Source organism: Mastigoproctus giganteus, chromosome 7, assembly GCF_048544385.1.
Source record: "Mastigoproctus giganteus isolate SK-2022 chromosome 7, ASM4854438v1, whole genome shotgun sequence".
Classification (NCBI taxonomy): domain Eukaryota; kingdom Metazoa; phylum Arthropoda; class Arachnida; order Uropygi; family Thelyphonidae; genus Mastigoproctus; species Mastigoproctus giganteus.
This window is the reverse complement of record NC_143581.1, coordinates 170,672,065-170,694,958: the sequence shown is the minus strand read 5'-3', so window position 1 is coordinate 170,694,958 and position 22,894 is coordinate 170,672,065. Positions and strand designations below refer to the sequence as shown.

Sequence of the window (22,894 nt, the reverse complement as noted above, 5' to 3'; positions counted from 1 at the left end):
GCCAGTCGACATCGCTGGACAGTGCAGTGTTGAGTCAGTTCGATGAGACATAAGCATTGTGAGATCAAAATTGAGAGTAGGAGTGTGCTATAGGCCTAATGACACTGATGAGTACAATAAGAAACTGTACAGGGAAATAGAGTGGGCCAGTAAATCAGAGGGTCTTATAATGGGAGATTTTAATTTCCCAAATATTGACTGGAATTTGTGGGTTGGCCATCAAGGCTTTGGTGGATTTATTGGATGATTGTTTTCTACATCAGCATGTTCGAGAGGCAACTAGAGGGGGTAATACTCTTGATTTCATTATCAGTAGTGATTCTTCGTGCATTAAGAATCTGCAGATAAAGGAACCACTAGGTGGCAGTGATCACAGTGTGCTGAAGTGGGATTTACACAAAGAGGTAACTACCATCAGGGGTAAAGGGAAGGGTTTTTGTTTTCGTAAAGGCGACTACGATGTTCTGAGACAGTATTTAAATTCTATACAGTGGGACCAACTGATGATGTTACCAACAGAAAATTCAAAATCGGAAGCATTCAAAGAACTTATCTTGGAAGCTACTAGGCTTTACATACCAACTAAGAAATATTGTTCAAAGTTTAGGCCTAAATGGATGTCAGATGAACTAATGAGACATGTGACACAGAAGCCTATGATAGATATAAGTTGATCTGTAACCAAGTTAAAAAGGATGTTAGGGCAGGCGAAGGCAGATTACGAGAAATATTTGGCAAAGGATGCAAAGAAAAACAGCAAAGAGTTCTTTACTTATGTAAACTATAGAAGGAAGGGGATGAATCGGATTGGTCCACTTGATATTGATGGTTCAACTGTTGATGATCACACAGTTATTCAGCGAGGGGAATGCCAGAGGTGTATTCAACTCTGGCAGTAAGCTAGATAATCTTGTAATAACGGAGAGTAAAGTGGAGGAGAAATTGTTGAAGATAAAAACACAAGAAAGGCACCTGGGGTGGATGGGATCTATCCAGTTATATTAAATGAGGCAGCAAAGCAAGTAAGCAAACCCTTAGCCATAATTATGAGAGCTTCCTTGGACTCAGGGGAGGTACCCATAGACAGGAGATGTGCTAATGTGACCACAATTCACAAAGGAGGATCAAAGGCTGACACAAGTATTTATAGACCTGTGAGTTTAACTTCTGTTCCAGGAAAATTAATGGAGGCACTGGTTAAAGAAGCATTGCAGGATCATCTAGACAAGACTTCAGTTATAGCTCGGAAGCAGCATGGTTTTGTTAAGATAGTCTTGCCTGACCAATTTGATTGGATACTATGATGCAGTCACAAAAGAACTGGATGCAGGGAATAACTTTGATATTATATATTTGGATCTTAGAAAGGCTTTTGATACTGTTGCAAATGGAAGACTGCGCCACAAATTGGAGCAGTGTGGCGTTGGAGGCAAATTGCTGCTATGGATAAAGGGATGGTTGAGGGGGAGAAGACGGAGAGTGGTAATCAATGGACACTGCTCATCGTGGACTAATGTTATTAGTTGGGTCCATTATTGTTTTCTGTATTTATAAATGATATTGATGATGGTATATCAAGTTTAATGTCCAAGTTTGCAGACGATACAATGGTTGGCAGGGTTGTTAAGGACACTACTGATGCTATGCTGCTGCAACAGGATCTGGAAAGGTTGAGCAGATGGGTTGAGAGGTGGCAAATGAAGTTTAACATTGACAAATGTAAAGTACTACATATGAGAAACAGCAGCCCCAGAGCAACATATCAACTCTGTGGTACTACACTGACAGTGGTAGAGAACGAAAAGGACCTGGGGGTAATTGTGCAGGCAGATATGAAGTTCTCTGAGCAGTGCAGACGGGCTGCAAGAGTAGCTCATGGTGTCTTGTCAATGATATACAGGAATTTTTCTAGCAGGGATAAAAGAGGTGATTATTCCCTTGTATAAGGCAATGGTCAAGCCACAATGTATACAGGTCTGGAGGCCTCATTTCAAGAAGGATGTAGAGCTGCTGGAACAAGTACAGAGAAGGGCAACAAGATTAGTGAATGGAACAAAGAGTTGCTCTTATGAAGAAAGGCTTAAATTTTGCAAATTACAGTGTCTGGAGACTAGGCACTGGTGAGGTGATCTTGTAGAGGTGTATAAAGCCTTGAATGGTTTGAGCATGCTCAATGCTGATGGGATTCTTCCTCTTGCTCAGAATAATCACCTGAGAGGGCATAAATTCAAATTGAGGGAAGACAGATGTGCGGAAATTTGCCATTAGCCAGCGGGTAGTTGGTTGGTGGAACAGACTTCCATCTCTTGTTGTGGAAGTTGATAGCCTAAATAAATTTAAGGCTCAGCTGGACAGGTATTTCAAATGAATGGAGGGGGTGAAGTGGAAGGTTTTTTTTGTTTTTGTTTTTTTTTGGCTGATGCTGCATAAGCTTGCTTTCTTGCATCATATGCCTCTTCTAATGCTATGTATATGAGCATGCTTGAGTACACACACACACACACACACACACACACACACACACACACACACACACACACACACACACACACACACACACACACACACACACACACAGAACAAATGTCATGAATTAGGATTAAATTTGAAAGTGTGTGCAATTCTGCAGACACAGTAGGAGGGGGTGCATGGCGAAGGCCTTGTCAATGTTTGACTCTGGAGAGATTATGCAAGGCTCATGGGATAGCATTTTTCTCGGAATGGTCTGTGCTCATTAACAGGCAAGGCTGTTATCCTGGAATGGAATACAATTAAATAGAAGGGACACAAAAAAATTTATTAATTCTATCAAGGCACTGCTAGTTTGAAGAGATGCACAGACTAACAGGTTAACAGCAACTGCAAGCAGAGTTAAAACTGATTCTTACAGTGCTTCTACTAGAACCTACAGTAGCCTGGAAAGTGAGGTGTCAGATTACATATTCTGCTGGGAGGAAATCTTCACGGTAGAAGCAGATATATGGCCTGTTATGCTTAATAAGAACAAAAAAACTGGTGCATGTATAGTTGAATGTACACTAATGCGAGGAATATAGTAAACAAATACCGACCGGGCTAGCCGGGTGGGTAAAGTGCCTGCCTAGCAACCCAAAGTTCGCGGGTTTGAATCACGCCTCGGACTTGGATATCACTGATGGTGCTGCACTATCCGGTGTTGGATCTCACAGCCACGATACACGAAGCAAGCAGGAAAAAAACTGGTTCCTTCGTGTATTGCTCGTATCATACGATAAAAAAATTAAAAAAAGTAAACAGATTTGATGAATTTGAAGTTCTGATTAAGTTATATAATGTACACATTGTAGACAAAGTTATATAATGTACACATTGTAGACATATCAGAAACATGAAAATATTGCAGGAGGAGGAGTATGCCAAAATGGATGACTGTGGAGCTGGCCAGTCAAATAGAGCAGAAAAAGATAGCTTGTTTGTTTGTTTTTTTTTTGGTTTTTTAGGAGCATTAGCAACTAAGGCCATATTGCTCCGGGATATGCGGTAGTCATTCCCTCACCTTTCTGCATCCTCTGTATTTGGTGGTCACTGGCTTGAACCCCGGTCTAATCAAGAAGCGTGTGCTACGGAGGCACCGAAAAAGATAGCATGGGACGATGAAAAGTACCGAAGCCTACAACACATACCAGTTTATCTGTAATAGTACCACAAATAAGGTTAGGGAGGCCAAGGCTGCAGAATGGGACTAAGGAATTTTTCAGGTATGCAAATACAATGAAGAAGAAAGCTAATCAGATTGGACCCTTGTGTGGGAAAGTCTTAGATAACATAGCTGCTGTTGTGGATGAATTGAACAGTACTTTGCATCGGTCTTTACTGACGACAGATCCTTCATGCTGAGAAGTGCCTGTGCAAGTGAGGCGGAGCTATATGAAATTAGTGATGCCATATTTACAGATAATTGTTTATTAGAAAAACCTTTGAACATAAAGGTAAGACTCCCAGAGTTGATTGCATATACCCTGTAGTTTTGAGAGAGAGCACCATGGAATGTATTCAGCCATTGACGCTAATTATGAGGGCATCTTTGGACTCGGGGAAGATTCCTTTGGATTGGAGAAGTGCCAATGTATCACCAATACATAAAAGCAGTTCTAAGAGATAACTGCAGACCAGTTAGTCTGACTTCAATGGTAGAAAAAATCTTAGAGGCAATGATTAAGAGTGCAATTCAGGAACATTTAGATAGATATGGCATTCCAAAGGACACACAACATGGCTTTGTTAAGGGAAAATCATGTTTAACTAACTTAGTAGGCTATTTTGACACAGTAACTAATGAGCTGGATTTAAGGAACGGTTTCGATATAGCTTATTTGGATTTTAGCAAAGCATTTTACTCAGTCTCTCTCATGAGAGGTTACTGTATAAGCTTGAACAGGTTAGGATTACTGGTAAGATTCTAAGATAGATTGCTGGGTGGCTGCAGGACAGAAGGAAGAGGGTTGTGATTAATGGATATACAGTAAACCCCCGCTATTCGCGGGGGTTACGTTCCTGAGAAATGTCGCGAATACCGAAAACGCGAATACTGAGTTATTGCTCCCATAGTAATAAAGGGGTTCCGTTCCAAAGTATGAAATATATAAGAAAAACTAGTCTAAACTTTTGTCTATGTATGTATTATATGTATCTTCATAATATGACTATGTACATAGACAGTACATAGTGAAATGCAAGCATATGACATCTAAATGAAAATAAGAAAAAATTTAATATTAAACGTAATATTTATTAGAAATTTCAAACAAATCTTTCAAACCAGCGCCTTTGCTAGCTAAAAAACTTATCCTGCCAGTGCTATCACCAGTTTCGCTAAAGTGTTGATAAAGGAGTTTTGCCTTTTCACGAATAATGAGTGAACTTAACGGAATTTTATTTTGAGTTCGGTCTTCTATCCACAGATTTAAAGCTTTTTCTGTTTTTTCTAATTTAACATCACGAGTTACAGAGCAAATTTTTTAAGCAATTAGCGCGTTTTCACGGACACTACGGCGGATTTTTTCTTCCGATTTCTTGATTGATTGTACCGTTGACTCATTGATTTTATAATGTTTTGCCACGGAGGAGACACTTTCACCATTCGAAATTTTATCTAATAACTCAGTTTTATTCGCTAATGTCATCACATTTCTTTGATATTTTCACATTTCTCTTGTTATTCGTAGCCATATTTTTGTAGGGGTTAGAAAGAACTTGTCCACAATAAAGTCACTTTCTTCCGTTAACACACTCGAAAAAGTCTGTTTTACACTGCAAAACGGTAGATTTATCATTTTTTAAGCATATCAATTTATAAATTGATAAATTTATTCAATTTATAAGCATATAAATTAAAAGCAAACGACGAAACCTTCCATAACAAGCGCATAACACATACTGAACAAGGATTAGCGAGAAACATCCACGCTGGCGATTTTGTCACCTCTCTCCCCCCACCCACTGAGCGCTGTTTTGACCGGGAAAGATAATTTTAGGCACGCCCATGTTTTTTTATGGCGGAAAATATTCACGGCGCTTTAAAATTCACATTTTTTTAGATTTCATTTTATATTAAATCGGCGATCGCGAATACGCGAAACCGCGAATACAGATACCGCGAATAGCGGGGGTTTACTGTACTTCAGATTGGTGTAACGTTAGGAGTGGGGTTCCTCATGGATTGGTTCTTGGACCACTGTTATTTCTCATTTTCACAAATGACATTGACAAAGGGATAGAAGGTGTGATGTCAAATTTGCAAACAACATAAAGATTGGAAGAGTCGTTAATGGTCAGTGCCAAGTAGTTCTCCTTCAGAATAACTTGAACAGACTTCAGAGATGGTCAGATAAGCGACATGTTTTCGTTCTGCTAAATTGAACATACAGGTCTGGAGACTTCATTTTAGGAAGGATGTAAAGTTGCTAGAACGAATACAAAGAAGGGCAACAAGAATGGTGAACAAAGGAGTGCTTGTACCAAGAGAGGCTTAGAGTTTTGCAAATTGCAGCATCTGGAGTGTAGGCACCTGCAAAGGTGATCTGATTGGGGTGTATAAGGCCCTGAATGGTTTGAGCAGGCTCAGTGCTGACGGGATACTTCCACCTGCTCAGATTAAGAACCTGAGGGGGGGGGGACATAGATTCAAATTGAGGAAAGGCAGCTGTAGAATAAGATGTGCAGAAGTTGTCTTTAGCCAGAGGGTAGTTGATTGCTGAAACAGACTTCCATCTGTTGTTGTAGAAGTTGATAGCTTAAACAAATTAAGGCTGAACTAGACAAATTTGGAGTGACTAGATGGGTGAAATGGGAAGGGGTGTTTTTTTTTTTTTTTCTTTCTTTCTTTTGGCTGATGCTGTATAAGCTTGCTTTTTTGCATCATATGCCTCAACTAATGCTAATGCTAAATCTTAACACTTGGGGAATAACAACCCCAAATAAATTATACCCTTGGTAGGGTTGAATTAAAAACAGTGGAGGTTGATCTGCAAGTTACAATATTGGCAGATATGAAATTTTCTGAACAGTGTAACAGACAGCTAGGAAAGACCGTGGTGTCCTACTGGTGATTTATCAAACGTTATCCTGTAGAGATAGGGAGGTCATAATCCCACTATATAAGGAAATTATAAGACCACATTTGGAACACTGTGTTCAAGTATGGAAACTTCATCAAAGACATTGAGCTTCTTGAAGGGTCCAAAGACTGACATCTCGAATGGTGAGATTGTCAAAAGGATTACCATGCAAAGAAAGACTCCAAGTATGACCTGATTGAGGTTTATAAGGCTCTGAGGGGGATTAGTAAAATGAATGAAGGTGGAATTTTCATTGTAATAAGGATTTCCAGAACTAAGGGGCATAAATTAAAATTACAAGGGTTGAGGTTTAGATCAGATTGTAGGAAATTTTCTTTTAGCCAGCAAGTTGTTGATTGCTGGAACAAGTTGCCCTTGCAGTAGTTGAGGCTGACAGTTTGAATAATTTCAAAGGTCAATTGGGTTACCTGTGTGAGGAAGGAAGCATATAATTTGTATTTTCTTGGTGGGTTTTTGTTTTTTTTTTGACAGTGCAGAAAAAACCTGCAACTTCCTTGCACTGTATGGTGAATACTATTACTATAATAATAGGATTGAGGAATACCTTGACACCCTCAAACAGAAACTCCTGGCATTCAGCAAGAGACTTCACCCTTACTGGAAGAGGAAAACAGACAACAGGAGAAGGAAGGCAATAGACCCCCCCCCCATCCAGAAGGTACTTGAGGAATTCTGGAGAAACCTGTAGAGCAGTGAAATTAGCAATAATGGCCGTCCCCTGGATAGGTCTAGAAAGGAAGAAAACCAAGAATGTACAAAAAAAGGGATTTGAGAAGAAGATATACAACAGTCGATCAGGAAGTCCCACAACTGGCAAACCCCAGGAATAGATAACATCCACAACTACTGGTGCAAAAAGTTCAGTTGCACACACACAGGCACATAGCAGAGCAGTCACCCAGATAATAATGCACCCTGACAGTCCCAGAGTCTGATTCAAGGAATTGCCTACCTGAAGGATAAGGACAAAGTCATCACAAACCCGGCAAAGTATAGACCAATCTCCCAATAAACAAGATCCTGACCAGCTGCATAATTAAGAAGATGTCAGACCACTTGGAGAGCCAGAACGTCATGGCCGAGCAGCAGATGGGATGTAAGCAGAGGATGCCAGGAGCAATTCACCATTGACACAACAGTTATGGAGTAAGCCTACAAGAAGCACCACAACCTGTACACAGCCTACAGTGACTACTGCAAGCCCTTTGATTCCGTGTCCCATAGCTGGCTGATAGAGACACTGAAGAGCTACAAAGTCAACCCAACATTGACACACTTCCTAAAAGCAGCCATGGCAAGTGGAGGACCACCATCATGGTGGCAAACATCATGACCAGAATAATACCCATCAGAAGAGAAATCTTCCACGGAGATGCCTTGAACCCACTATGATTCTGTCTAGCACTCAACCCACTGTCCACCATTCTCAATAACAGCAAGTACGGATATACCCTAAAAGAAGGGAGAAGAACCTGTGCACCCTCTCTCACCTATAAAATCTCATGTAGTGAGAAACCGTGTTATACAGGACTAAGAACCAGTGCAAAAGGGGAGTTATGTTCCAAAAGCTCACAAAAATACACCATTTTTTTTATAACTATTGGAAACTTAATTTTTATTAAAAATAGTGATAACTGAACAAACATCTTACAAACTGTGATACATATATGTCAGATAATTTATCTTCATTTAATTTTCTTCCTCTTCATCGCTGCTAAGCACAGGCAAACGAGAACATTTTGTCTGTTGTGGAATATCCACCTTCTGGCAATACCATCACTTTGCTTATTGAAGGCTTGAAGTGGTGGAACCCATGCTTAGTCTACAGAGCTAAGTTCCAGTCAACCCTTCTCCATCATGCACTATGACTGAGGTATTTGAGGTAATGATGAACACCATGGCGAGATCCAAACTTTCTTACATTTCGAGGGCACAGCTCTAAAATGGTATTCGCAGGCCGGCCACTACTTAGTACACCAGACCGAACCTATTGGTAACTGTCTATGAGGCTTCCAGATCAGCTAGTGTATAATCTTGCTACCTCTACTGTACCAGATAATAATTGAGGAGTCCGAGTAGTGTATTTTGGGGGGGGGGCATTGTTGAGGTCACATTATGTCAAGGATCTGGGTATATTCTTACCATATGTACGCCATATCCAAAAATTTCATTACTTCATACAGCACTTTTTCTTACTGTTGAATATACTATGAATTGTCAAACTAAGAGTAAGCTTATCTGCAAAAAGATCTAAACCTCCCAAACATTTCCTAGTTCATTTCACAAATATACGTGGTCTCAGTTTTAATCTCAATGATGTCCATTTCCACTTACAGTCTGCCAAACCACATGTACTTTTTTCGGACAGAATCTCAGTTATCGGTTGATTCAACCAAGGCTCATCTCAGTTGTCCAAACTATTTGCTGCATAATTCCTTTTGCCTCAAAGGTGGTTCTTTGGTATATGTCCATTCCAATATTCCCTGTCAGAGACTTGGTAATTTGTAATCGCCTCTTTTTGATCTTCTCTGGCTTAAAATCTCTCTACCTCATGCTGTCAAATTCATCTCTCTACCACTCTCCCAACTCCACTAATCACTTGGAACTCTTTGACTTCCTCTCTTTGCATCTTGACTGTCTCCAGTAAAACTTTCCTAACAGTGAATTAATTTTCCTTGGTGATTTTAATGTTCACAACTTCAGCTGGCTTCCGCTTTCTAGTCACATAGACCCAGCTGGTTGAAATGCTGAGGCTTTTGCAATTACTAATGACCTCACACAGATTGTTCATTTACCTGCCAGAATACCGCACAATCCTAACCATACAGCCAATGCGCTTGATCTTTTTCTCACAAACAACCCTTCTAAGTACATGGTCGAACTGAGTGGTCCTTTAAGCACCTCAAATCACAACTTGGTGATTGTCTCTTCTCCAATGGAGCCTTTATCTCATGGCTATTCCCAACCACGTGTTGTTTGGCATTACAAGAAAGCAAAATGGGATGAACTGCAACATTTCTTTTTTCCTTTTCCTTGGTTGAATTACTGTTTCAAAACTTCTGATGTCAACATTTGCTCAGATCGTGTCAGTAAATTTATTCTTATAGAAATGGAATCCTTTATTCCACACTCCACTTTAAAATCTCGTCATTTATCTAAACCTTGGTTTTCCAATAAATGTGCTAAGGCTGTTCAAGAGAAGAACGTTGCATATCGTAATTGGCTTGTTTCCAATTCTTCAGTTTAATTTTCTGCCTACCCCAAAGCTCGCAACAATTTTAAAGCAGTTATTAATCAGTCCAAAAGTAGAAAACTTGCTTCTTGCCCTAATGGTAGCCGAACATTCTGGTCTCTTGCCAAAGCTATTGCCCGCTACTTTTGCCCATCTCTGTCAAAACCAGATGGTTCTGTTGTTACTTCAGCCAAGGATAAAGCTGATCTGCTAGTATCCCATTTTTCTTCCAACTCACATATTAATGATCTTGGTAAAACACCTCGCGCCATTCCTAGCACACTCCATTCAGTATCTCCTGTGGTCTTCAGTCAAAGGGATGTCAGAAGGATTTTGACAAATCTTGATACTAAGAAAGCTCCTGGTCCTAATGGTAGTTCTGCACTTGTTCTCAAAACTGTGCTCCTGAAATTACTCCTGTTCTTTGCTGCCTTTGTTCACTTTCTTATTACAAAGGTGTTTTTCCTTCTGCTTGGAAATTTGCTCATATCCAATCAGTTCCTAAAAAGGTGACAAAGCCCTCCTGTACAATTATCATCCCATTGCAATTACTTCTACTCTTTCTAAAGTAATGGAGAAATCAATTAACCACCAACTCTTAAACTACCTAGAAACCTTCCGTCTCATCAACGATCGCCAGTATGGGTTCCATCAGTGTCGATCCACTGGTGATATTCTGGCTTATGTTACCCATTTATGGACAAATTCAATAGAAAAGTTTGGTGAAACACAAGCAGTTGCTCTTGACAGCTCAAAGGCTTTTGATCATGTTTGTCATAAAGGAGATCTTCAAAACAAGCTTCCATCTTATGGTTTGCCAACTGTTTTTTGTAATTGGTTATCCAGTTTTCTCTCTGACCGCTCACTGAAGGTGATGGTAGATGGCTCTCTGTCATCTAACTTCTCCACCATGTCCCCCAAGGTTCAGTTCTTTCCCTCACTCTTTTCCTCTTGTATATTAATGAACTTCTTCCATTGACCGGAAAACCTATCCATAGTTTTCCTGATGATAGCATATATCATTCCAGTCTGAGAAAACTTGCCCTGCTCAATCAGCTTCAACTTCCCGAATATCTGCTACCAATACCTTAAATGCCAATCTCCAGGTAATTCTTCAGTGGGGCAAAGACAACTTAGTTGATTTCAATCCTTCTAAAACTCAGTCCTGTCTTATATCTTGCAAAAAGGATTCTTCTGTTTCTATGCTTATCTTTGGTGACTGGGTTTTTTTTTTTAGGAGCATTAGCAACTAAGGCCATATTGCTCTGGGGATATGCAGTCATTCCCTGACCTTTCCGCATCCTCTGTATTTGGTGGTCACGGGCTCGAACCCCGGTTTAATCAAGAAGCGTGTGCTACGCACTGCTGCTCCTGGCTACGGAGGCACCATCTTTGATGACACTCCAATTTCTAGGCAAAGTAATATATCTCTTTTGGGGATTACCTCTAATCTCTCTTGGCACAAGCACATTACAAATATTGTTTCCTCTGCAGCTAAAAAAACTCCATTTTCTCTTTCCCTCTCGGTGTTACTTTTCTTCCAAACAGATGTTTACTCTATACAAATCGCAAATCCACCCTACCATGGAATATTGTTCCCACATCTGGGGCATTGCCCCCAAAACCTCTCTCTCTGTCTTCTAGATTCCATTCAGAAGAGGGCAGTTAGGTCAATTAATGACTCATCTCTAACAGTCTCTCTCCACCCTCTGCCTCATAGATGTACTCTTTCTGCTGCATGCCTTTTATACAGATACTTCCATGGGCACTGATCTTTTGAATTGGCTTCTATAATTCCTGCTCTCTCTCTTTCAAAACATTCCAAACATGTGCTGCCAACATCCATTTACTGTCCAACTACAAACTCACAGAACCAACTTTTCATCTTCCTCATTTATTCATTCAACTGCCATTTTCTGGAACAACCTTCCTTCATACGTATTTCCTGAAAATTAGTCTACAGAAGTTCAAGCCTAATGTAAACAAATATCTTCTTTCGTTTTCTCAATCTCCAACCCATGCATGGTATTAAGTACTATAGGTTCTTATACCTCTCTTGTTTGGCGTTTTCATAATAAAAAAAAAAATCCTCCTGAAATTTCTTCTGCTCTTTTTAAAAAGTCAGTAATCTGGGTGTGTTTGCTTTTGCTTGTAGAGCTTTGTAAATTGCATGGTATGGAGCTAAGCATTTTTGAAGCTTCCTTTTGAACTTTGTGCTCTTTTCAGTCAAAGGATCTGCATCCAAAAAATAAGATTCTAATTGGTCGGCTAAGTTTATGCCTTCCCGTATGCTTTTTAGTGTAAAATTTGGAACTTCAGAAATTTAATATGTACAAACATCCTCTGAATTGATTTGGTTTACCTCCCATGCCATTTCCACCAAATTGCTTCGCCAGCCTCTTTTTCTATCAGTAATTCTTGAATGTCTTCAGTAGTCATATCATCAAAACCTTCTCCTCCTACCAACTTAGCAAGTTTTACTGTCTCACCAATTCCGTTTTTTGCCAGTTCGCCCACGTTTCCTGAATGAGCTGACTTTGGCCATACATTTTTCCAACAAGCATTTAATATTAATGGTTTTACTTTGAGCGATAAAGCTGATACAGTCCACAATAAAAAAAATGTTTCCATGCTTCCTCCACCTTCAATAAATTCGGATTTTTTTTTTTCTCAAAATCCATTGTAACGATTTTCTGATGTAATGAGTTTTAAAGATAGATATAATGCTTTGTTCTAATGGCTGAATTAAAAAAGTTGTATTACATGCAGGAACATTACTTCCACGTTTGATTGATTTAAATCTTTTGGATGGCCTGGCATGTTATCCAGTAATAATCCTTTGTCATTTACTGCCATGAAGGTAATTTTTCACTCACCAATTTCACACTTTATTTCGTTGGGTAGGACAAAGATTTATTTATTTATAGTAAAACTTTGAAATCTAGAGTTTTCTATAAGTTCAACAAGCACAGAACTAAAGAAGTTGTATTACATGTAGGGGGATTTTCCTAACATGGGGATTTCCCAACATTTTTTTTTTTTTTTTTTTTTTTTGCCTAATGGCTAGCTAGTCAACAGTGGGGATTCACAAAAAAGAATGGAAATGTTGAAAAATTACATCCAACATAGCAAGATCTTTCCAGCAGAAAAGCTCAAAAATACCATGTTATGCAAGGTTTGCCGCAATTCTCTAACCGTGTTGTGCAAGGTTTGCCGCAATTTAATAATCATGTTAGAGTGAAACTGTGTTGTAGAAGTACTCTGTTATACGGGGGTTGTACTAACAGATTATCTTCAAATGTACTGTACTGTGACAGTGAATATTATTCCAACATCCTCATAAGGCCTATGTGCTGCTATAAAAGAAAAAAGACAGGGAAAGCTGTCAAAAGGTTTGTGCCTGCTCCATGATAATGCGATAGTGAGGTACACCCGTTTAAAATATTGCTGCACCCTTTTATTATGCCCCCCCACCATCCTCAGATTCCTTCCTCTTTCCTGCCCCGAAGTTCTTTCTTCATGGAAGACATTTTGCTAATGATGTGATTTCTGCTGCCAAGTCATGGTTTAGGCATCTCCGTAGCCAGGTGGGAAGGAGCAGCAGTGCGTAGCACACGCTTCTTGATTAGACCGGGGTTCAAGCCGTCACCACCAAATATGGAGGATGCGGAAAGGTCAGAGAATGACCACCGCATATCCCTGAGCAATATGGCCTTAGTTGCTAATGCTCCCAAAAACCACATAACATTGCAACAAGTCATGGTTTAAAGGAGATTCAGGGGACTTCTATAAAACTTGCCCGTGGAAGTGTATTGAAGAGTGGCAGAAATGTGTCATTTTGTCTGGTGACTATGCTGATAAAGTGTAATACATGGTGTTTGTTTCAACCTTCTACCACAACTACTTCTGGGTGAATACAGATATTTTTAGCCCCCCCTTGTATATTCTACATATGCTGTAGTTTAAAAATTTTGAATTTATGTCTCTAAAGGACTTTTTTTGGTTCCTTTTTATTTCTTATAGTTGTAATGTTTTTGTTTATATTTTGTTTGTAAATAGTAAATAACAAAATATTGCTCTTTATTAGAAAGGTTAAGTGGGTAGACACAGTAGCTTATTCAGATCACCTTTGATGACATTTTTTACCCAAATATGGTATATTTCCAGATAAGAATAACAATTTTACACCTTATCATTTCAGCCGATCTTTGATGTGTAATTAAAATGATTGTAGAACTCAGGGGAAAAAAATTGGTTTTTCAGGTCTCTTAAAAGTAGAAACTAATGGAATTTAAAAACTTCTTTAGAAGCAACTCACCTCTCTTTCTGCATATTTAAATTTTCATGTGGAAATTATTAAATTTAAAGAAGGAAGATTAATACATTTTTAAATCACTATCACTGAAATCAAGAACAGAAGACAATGACACAACTAGAAGTCATTGAGCTTTAATCCTTCACAGTAGAAAAACTAATTTTATTTAAAATTGCACTAAAGTGGTAGTAATTTTCCTACTTACAATTGTCCATAAACTAGTAATATCTATTATGTAAATACACATTTTTCTTAATGAATTTTATGTATTACTAGCAAAATAAAATTAAAGAAATTTTATATTTTTATTTGCAGTTTTTATTTCCTGAATGGTTTAATTGGAGTTATTGATCAAACTATGGTTGATATATGTCCAGGAATGCTTTTTCAAAAGGTCATCCTTAGCCCAGCAGAACTCCATAATCATGTAATTCATCCATCTGCATATTACTCTAAAGATATAATGCTGGCTCTTATAACAAAGGGGCCAATGGCTGTAATCCAAAGTGATACTTCAAGAAAAGAACAAGTATTTGATATGATTATGTTTAGTTCCTCTGAAATTATGCAACAAGAAGTAAGCATTAATAATAATAATAATAATAATAGTGGTATTTTATTAGGTCCCAATATACATTTCACTAGCCTATCCCTGACAGTTCTTCAACAACTTTGTGCTCTTCTTGATCCTCCAGAACCAATTGGAAGAGACTGGTGTATGTTAGGTGTCTTATTGGGAATGACAGATATGTTACCCCATTTAGATCCAGGTGATAATCCCGCTTTCAGTCCTACAGCTCGTATATTGCAAGAATGGGCAAAAGAGACAAACAGCACTGTTGGTTCTTTGTTAAAGAAATTAGAAGAACTTGGTCGTAGTGATGCCATGGAGATAATACTGCATACTGCTCCCCTTCTGAAAGTCTTCTCATCAGATGAAGAAGTAACTAATGATGACATTGGTGCTGGTGGAGTTTGCAGTGGATCTCATACTTCCAGTTCCAACATATCTAGATAACTGCTATTTTCAAATTGTTTATTATTGTAAATTAATTTTATCTCAGGAACATTTAACACTTTGAGTCACCTATGTTTAATTTGATGTTATGGAAATATCATAAGTTATTGTGTTTTAAACTGATAAAGCTTAATAATTTACATCAAATTCTAGTAATACATTCCATCATCTGACACTAAAAAGGAAGATTACATATAACAAAGCACCACTTTTTAAAAGACCAGAAATAAAGCAGAATGAGCTCAGACATTTTTATTTGTTTGAATTCAGGGACTGACACTACACATGATCATTTCTACTTTCCATCATTGATATCATTGTTAAGATGAGATGTTGCTACTGGAATGCCTTCACCTCAATTTCGTATTCAGGGACTCAGGTCAGCAACATATGGTGCAAAAGGGGCACCCAAGACTATACCAAATGGCCGTATGAGATGATTAATTTAACCATCCCAAGAAGGCATTGCCATAAAAGTCACCACAAAGGCATATAAGTGTGCCTATGTTTTTAATCTCAAAATAAGCCCCCACAAGTATATTTCTGAAAACCCCACTCACTTTGCATGTACCTATTTTTGCAAAATAAGCAAAATTTTGCAAGGATAAAACAAGTAGCAATTACAGAAATAACAGCAAAAGTTTCCTTGCATGATAGATACCCTGATTTTAAATATTTGCTACTGGCACCAGAAATTCAAACCTAGCACATCACCCTTGAAAAGCTATTGACTCATTCCTTGTCTAGCTGTGCTCCTGCTTTTTAGCTTAATGCCATTTCTTTACTTTCATGTATGAATTGACCCTCCTTTTTCTTAATTTTTCTGTTTTAAAAACCTATTGTTTTCTTGTTCCAGGTTTCAGCTATATTTCATGTGATTTTTGAAATCATGACCCTCCCATATTTGACATAACTTCAATATTCTCTAATTCTTTTTACTAGGGTTCGTTTTGCCCCCCCCCCCTCCTACATGAATACATTGCCACACTACCAGTAAATCTTATGTTACACATGTGACAAAGTTGTTAGTGAGATTGAATGTATTGTTATTTTGTTGCTCAATTTAAACTGTACAATAATATTGTTTATATTTCCTATTCATATATTTCCTTGGGATTTGGGGATTTTGTTTATATGTGTCTGTGGTGCTTACTGTTCCATTTTGGCTGTTGTTAACAATATTATCTGTTAATATTTTGGAGTGTCTCACTGTTTGATAACTCATTCGAAATTAGCCTCAATTCCCATTCCAGCTCCAACAAATCTGTGGACTTATTTCCACAACTACAGTTTTCACAATAATGTCACAAAGATGGAACTGGCACTGCATGCATATCAATATTTTTCATAAACTGGATACTGATAATGCTGCAGTTTTAATTAAGCTTCCTAATGAATGTTAATTATGGGGTATGGAAGCATTAGCCATTAAGAAGCAAGTCTGAAAATGCCAACATTCTAAAACTACATTTACATCTGGATAATAAAGCTGTCAGAACTTGTATGGTGTGTCTAATTGACAAGCCTTGATATATCAGCTCATGCAATTATGTGATGCCTCTTGCATTGACATTTCTAGATGCATTTTGTATATATTGATTTTACCATATACATGAAAGTTGCAGAACTGTCACGTGTACAGTAATTTAATTTCTACATTTAATCAGTTTTTTCTAGACAATTGAATTTTCCCACAGTTCTGTTTTGCTTTGTATGTTTACAATAGTCATGCTCTAAAACTGGATGTACACTGTCCAATCAAAACATTATGATCAACCCCATGTTTTCACAATTGACCATTCCTCCCTCCCTGACAGTACATTTATTGTGATGAGAACTGGTAAATATGACTAGAGGTTTGTGGCATGCAATCCATATGAAGTACTTAATCAACGTGGGTAAGGACACGATCTGATGGACTTCATAAAAGGGATGGTTGAAGGGTGGCAGTAGTAGAGAAACTGAAAATCTTATGGGCTGTTCAGAGTGCTGTAGTTAAGTGTTCCAAGAGTGGATGGATAGTGGACAGAGCAATTCATCAGGCCAATGCCAAGTACCCATGTCTCATTGACAGCCATAATTCAACATAGGCTGTCCTGCCCTGATCATGGACTTGAACCAGGGGATGACCAACACTGCTGGTCATCCCCTGATTCAAGACCACAATCTAATGAATCCTCCTCCATATGGCCTCCAGAGTTGGCATCTGTGCTTACAACCACTCATCACCAATAATGCCTAAAGTTTGTATCTGAATAGCATCACTGGATCATTGACAACTGTAAAAAAGTTGCCTTTTTCAGTGAATCTCATTTCCTGCTATGCTGTGTGGGTAGTAGATGAGGGAGGAATTGCTGTGATGTCCTGGTCCAACTGAAACAAGCAAATGACATCAGTGTTGGCATTGGGGGATGTCTTCTTAGAAATTTATTGGAGACCTTAAACCCCTAGCTCACACTCAAATGCAAAAAAACTACCTATCCATTGTGCCTGATCGGGTACACTCCCCTTCATGGTGACTGTCTTCCTGGATGGCACAAGTATGTTCCAGCAGGATAATGCACCCTGCTGTGTTGCCAGTATTGTTTGAATATCATTTTCCAATATGAAAGTGACTTACAGTGCCACCTTGGGTGTCGAATTTTTTAATATAAATCTCATAGAAAATTTCTGGGATTACGTAAATTGACAAATCTGACATTTGGATCCTTTACAATGGTTCTACAGGATACGATCATGGCAACATGTCTCCTGCAATGTACAGAAGCCTTATAGGATTGATACCCCGCTATTAAGTAAGTGGCCTTATAGGATCCATACCCCGCTATTAAGTAAGTGGCCATAATGTTTTAACTGGCAGTGTATATTACAGTAAACCCTCACTAATTTAATTGGCTTCTTTTTTTATGTATGTGTATATGTATTAACATATGTTTGCTTGTTTTTGTGAACTGACTTTAAAATATTTATATACTGTATAATTATATTCTATAATTCAGATTATAAAAAACAATAATTATAGGAGATGGAGAGATTATGCAGAGAATGGATAATCAAAGAATTGCAAAATAGATACATGTACTACATTATTAATCTGAATTACTGAGGTTTTACTGTACTTTTGTTTACATCTTTTCTGTTAAAATGATGGTGTGGACCAAAGAAAAATCCCTACTATAGAACTAATTAGAGAAAGCAATGTTTGAGCCATTAAAAGTAATTTAAAAACCTGAAATCTTCCTCATGTGATGACAACTGTCAATTAGCTCATTTTTTGTTTTAATCAGAGTTTTTTAATTGCACTTGTAAACAGGTTTGTACCTCATGTTTATATAGGTTACAAGTTGCAATAACCTCCACATTATCCACTCAGCGGAAAATGTGGAGGTAAGTTATCAATAAAAGAGATTAGTATTATTAGTTCTTTATTCACTGCTTTAACTAAGTTTAAGACAGTACAGTGAGTGCTGCTTATTGTGATCACTTTGGAACTCAGCTAAAGTGATAACAATAACTGATGGAACAAGAATACATCTGTTCAGCATTTCTTACTGATGCAGAGCAGAAATGTGGACAGAAAGAAAACATGAAAATCAAACATTATAAAATACTCTAATTCGACTCTCCACGATTTCTTCTAGAAAGTCATCAATAAAAATTAAACTGTCTTAATATTTCTGGAAATCCATTAAAAACAAAATTATTAAAATCTTATCGAAAATATTAAAATCAAGAATTAGAAACTGGTTAGCTGTAAAACATCCAGGTTGGTAGGGGTAGAGATACAATACTTTCTTTCTTTTTTTTTTCTTTTCTTTTTTTTATGTAAACCCCAAACACGAGAGGTATTAGAAACTATAGTACTTAGTACCATGCTTGGGTTGGAGATTGAGAAGACGAAAGAAGATATTTGTTGACATTGGACATGAACTTCTGTAGACTGTAAATTTCAGGAAATACGTATGAAGGAAAGTTGTTCCAGAAAACGGCAGTTGAATGAATAAACGAGGAAGATGAAAAGTTGGTTCTGTGAGTTTGAAGTTGGACAGTAAATGGATGTTGACTGGTGGCGGCATGTGTTCGGACTGTTTTGAAAGAGAGAGCGGGAATTATAGAAGCCAATTCAGAAGAACAGTGCCCGTGGAAGTATCTGTAGAAGAGGCATGCAGCAGAAACAGTACGTCTATGAGAAAGCGAGTGGAGAGACTCTGTTAGAGATGAATCATTAATTAACCTAACTGTCTCTTCTGAATGGAATCAAGAAGCCTGAGAGAGGTTTTGGGGGCACCACCCCAGATGTGAGAACAATATTCCATGGCAGGGCGGATTTGCGATTTATACAGAGTGAGCAGCTGTTTGGAAGAAAAGTAACGCCGAGAGCGAAAGAGAAAACCAAGTTTTTCTTGGCACAAGCACATTTGTAATGTGCTTGTGCCAAGAGAGATTAGAAGTCAGGGTAATCCCCAAAAGAGATATATCATTTTGCCTAGAAATCGGAGTGTCACTAAAGATAAGCATAGGAGCAGAAGAATCCTTTTTGCAAGATATAAGACAAGACTGAGTTTTAGAAGGGTTGAAATCAACTAAGTTGTCTTTGCCCCACTGGAGAATTACTTGAAGATCAGCATTTAAGGAATTAGTAGCAGATTTTCGAGAAGTTGAAGCTGATTGAGCAGGACAAGGTTTCTCAAAATGGAAAGTGGAATGCAATGTGCTATCATCGGCAAAACTATGGATAGGATTTCCAGTCAATGGAAGAAGGTCATTAATATACAAGAGGAAAAGAGTGGGAGAAAGAACTGAACCTTGGGGGACACTGGCATTAGTGGAGAAGTTAGAAGACAGAGAGCCATCTACCATCACCCTCAGTGAGTGATCAGAGAGAAAACTGGATAACCAATTACTAAAAACAGTTGGCAAACCATAAGATGGACGCTTGTTTAGAAGACCTTTATGCCAAACACAATCGAAAGCCTTTGAGATGTCAAGAGCAACTACTTGTGTTTCACCGAACCTTTCCATTGAATTAGTCCATAAATGGGTAACATAAGCTAGAATATCACCAGTGGATCGACACTGACGGAATCCATACTGGCGATCGTTGATCAGATGGAAGGTTTCTAGGTAGTTTAAGAGTTTGTGGTTAACTGATTTCTCCATTACTTTAGAAAGAGTAGAAGTAATTGCAATGGGATGATAATTGGATGGGAGGGATTTGTCACCCTTTTTAGGAACTGGCTGGATATGAGCAAATTTCCAAACAGAAGGAAAAACACCTTTGGAATAAGAAAGTGAAAAAGGCGGCAAAGAATAGGAGTAAGTTCAGGAGCACAGGTTTTGAGAACAAGTGGAGAAATACCATCGGGACCTGGAGCTTTCTTAGCATCAAGATTTGTCAAAATCCTTCTGACATCCTTTTGACGGAAGACCACAGGAGGCATTGAATGGAGCGTGTTGGGAATGGTGGGAGGTGTTTTACGAAGATCCTTAATACATGAGTTGGAAGAAAAATGGGATGCTAGCATGTCAGGTTTAGCCTTGGCTGAAGTGACAACAGAACCATCTGGTTTGGACAGATGTGAGAGCAGAGATGGACAAAAGTTGCGGCCAATAGCTTTGGCAAGAGACCAGAATGCTCGGCTATCATTACGGCAAGAAGAAAGTTTTCTACTCTTAGCCTGTTCAAACTCTAGTTTGGACTAATTAATAACTGCTTTACAATTGTTGCGAGCTTTGGTATAGGCAGAAAATGAAACTGGAGAATTAGAAACAAGCCAATTACGATATGCAACACTCTTCTCTTGAACAGCCGTAGCACATTTATTGTAAAACCAAGGTTTATATAAAGGACAAGATTTTAAAGTGGAGTGTGGGATAAAGGATTCCATTCCTGCAAGAATAATTTCACTGACACGATCTGAGCAAACATTGACATCAGAAGTTTTGAAACAGTAATCCGACCAAGGTAAAGAAGAAAAGAAGTCTCGCAGGTCATCCCATTTTGCATTCTTGTAATGCCAAACAACACGAGGTTGGGAATAGCCATGAGATAAAGGTTCCATTGGAGAAGAGACAATCACCAAGTTGTGATCTGAAGTGCCTAAAGGACCTCTCACTTCGACCGTGTACTTAGAAGGGTTGTTTGTGAGAAAAAGATCAAGCGTATTGGCTGTATGATTAGGATTGTCCGGTATTCTTGTAGGTAAATGAACAATCTGTGCTAGGTCATTAGTAATTGCAGAAGCCTCAGCATCTCGACCTGCTGGGTAGGTGTGACTAGAAAACAGAAGCCAGCTGGAGTTGTGAACATTAAAATCACCAAGGAAAATTACCTCACTGTTAGGAAAGTTGGACTGGAGAAAGTCAAGTTGCAAAGAGAGGAAGTCAAAGGGCTCCAAATGATTAGTGGAGTTGGGAGAACGGTAAAGACAACAGATGAATTTGACACAATGAGGTAGAGAGATTTTAAGCCAGAGAAAATCAAAGAGAGGAGATTCCAAATTGCCAAGTCTCTGACAGTCAAGTTGCAAAGAGAGGAAGTCAAAGGGCTCCAAATGATTAGTGGAGTTGGGAGAACGGTAAAGACGACAGATGAATTTGACACAATGAGGTAGAGAGATTTTAAGCCAGAGAAAATCAAAGAGAGGAGATTCCAAATTGCCAAGTCTCTGACAGGGAATATCAGAACGGACATATGCACAAGTACCACCTTTGAGGCAAAAGGAATCATACAACAAATAATTTGGGTATCTGAGATGAGCAGTGGTTGAATCAACCAATAACTGAGATTCTGTCAGAAAAATACATGGGGTTTGGCAGACTGCAAGTGGAAATGGACATCGTTGAGATTAGAATTGAGACCATGTATATTTGTGAAATGAATTAGGAAGTGCTTGGGAGGTTTAGATCTTTTTGCAGATAAGCTTGCTCTATTAGTTTGACAATTCATGGTGTATTCAATAGTAAGAAAAAGTGGGTGGGATATGCTGTATGAAGTAATGATATTTTTGGATATGGCATACACACGGTAAGAATATACCCAGATCCTTGACATAACATGGCCTCGACAATTCTCCTCGCATACACACTACTCGGACTCCCTCCAGTCACTATCTGGCAGAGTAGAGGTAGCAAGATTATACACTAGCTGATCCGGAAGCCTCCTAGAGAGTTACCAATAGGTTCAGTCCGGTGTACTAACTAGCGGCCGGCCTGCGAACACCGTTTTAGAGCTGTACCCTCGAAATGTAAGGAATATTGGATCTCGCCATGATGTTCATCATAACCTCAAAAGTCATCAATCATACTGCATGATGGAAGAGATAGGGAAGGGTTGACCAGAACTTAGCTGTAGAGACTAAACATGAGTTCCACCACTTCAAGCCTCCAATAAGCAAAGTGGTGGTATTGCACCGGTTGATGAGAGTCATCTACCACCTAGTACTGCCTGGTAACATAGAGGAGCGGCATTCCTCCATGTGGTGTGGGCGCCACACCTCGACCCCTTCTTACGTTGGTTCACACCTGGGTGGTCACCCACCATGTACTTGTGCATGGAGGTTATACCCAGGATTACTAACAGTCCCACCATCGTGCGTGAAGGTGCAAGCAGAGGATTTGGCTGTCACAGACCATCCGGACTTCGCCGAAATTGGGTCCACTTGACTTGAGTGTCACCCGAATATCAGTTCCATTAGCGTTTTAGACTCCCA

At 38.8% G+C, this 22,894-nt stretch overlaps 1 protein-coding gene across 1 annotated transcript in view; it reads left to right on the top strand.

Annotated features, from left to right (window-relative positions):
- LOC150083332 (death-associated protein kinase 1-like) overlaps positions 1-16,133 on the top strand; it is a 574,715-nt gene extending 558,582 nt beyond the window's left edge. The window contains exon 28 of the mRNA XM_090377188.1: positions 14,480-16,133. Within this exon, the coding sequence (XP_090233314.1) occupies positions 14,480-15,182 (703 nt within the window). The 3' untranslated portion in view covers positions 15,183-16,133. The remainder of the gene's footprint in view (positions 1-14,479) is intronic.
- The last annotated feature ends 6,761 nt before the right edge of the window (positions 16,134-22,894 follow it).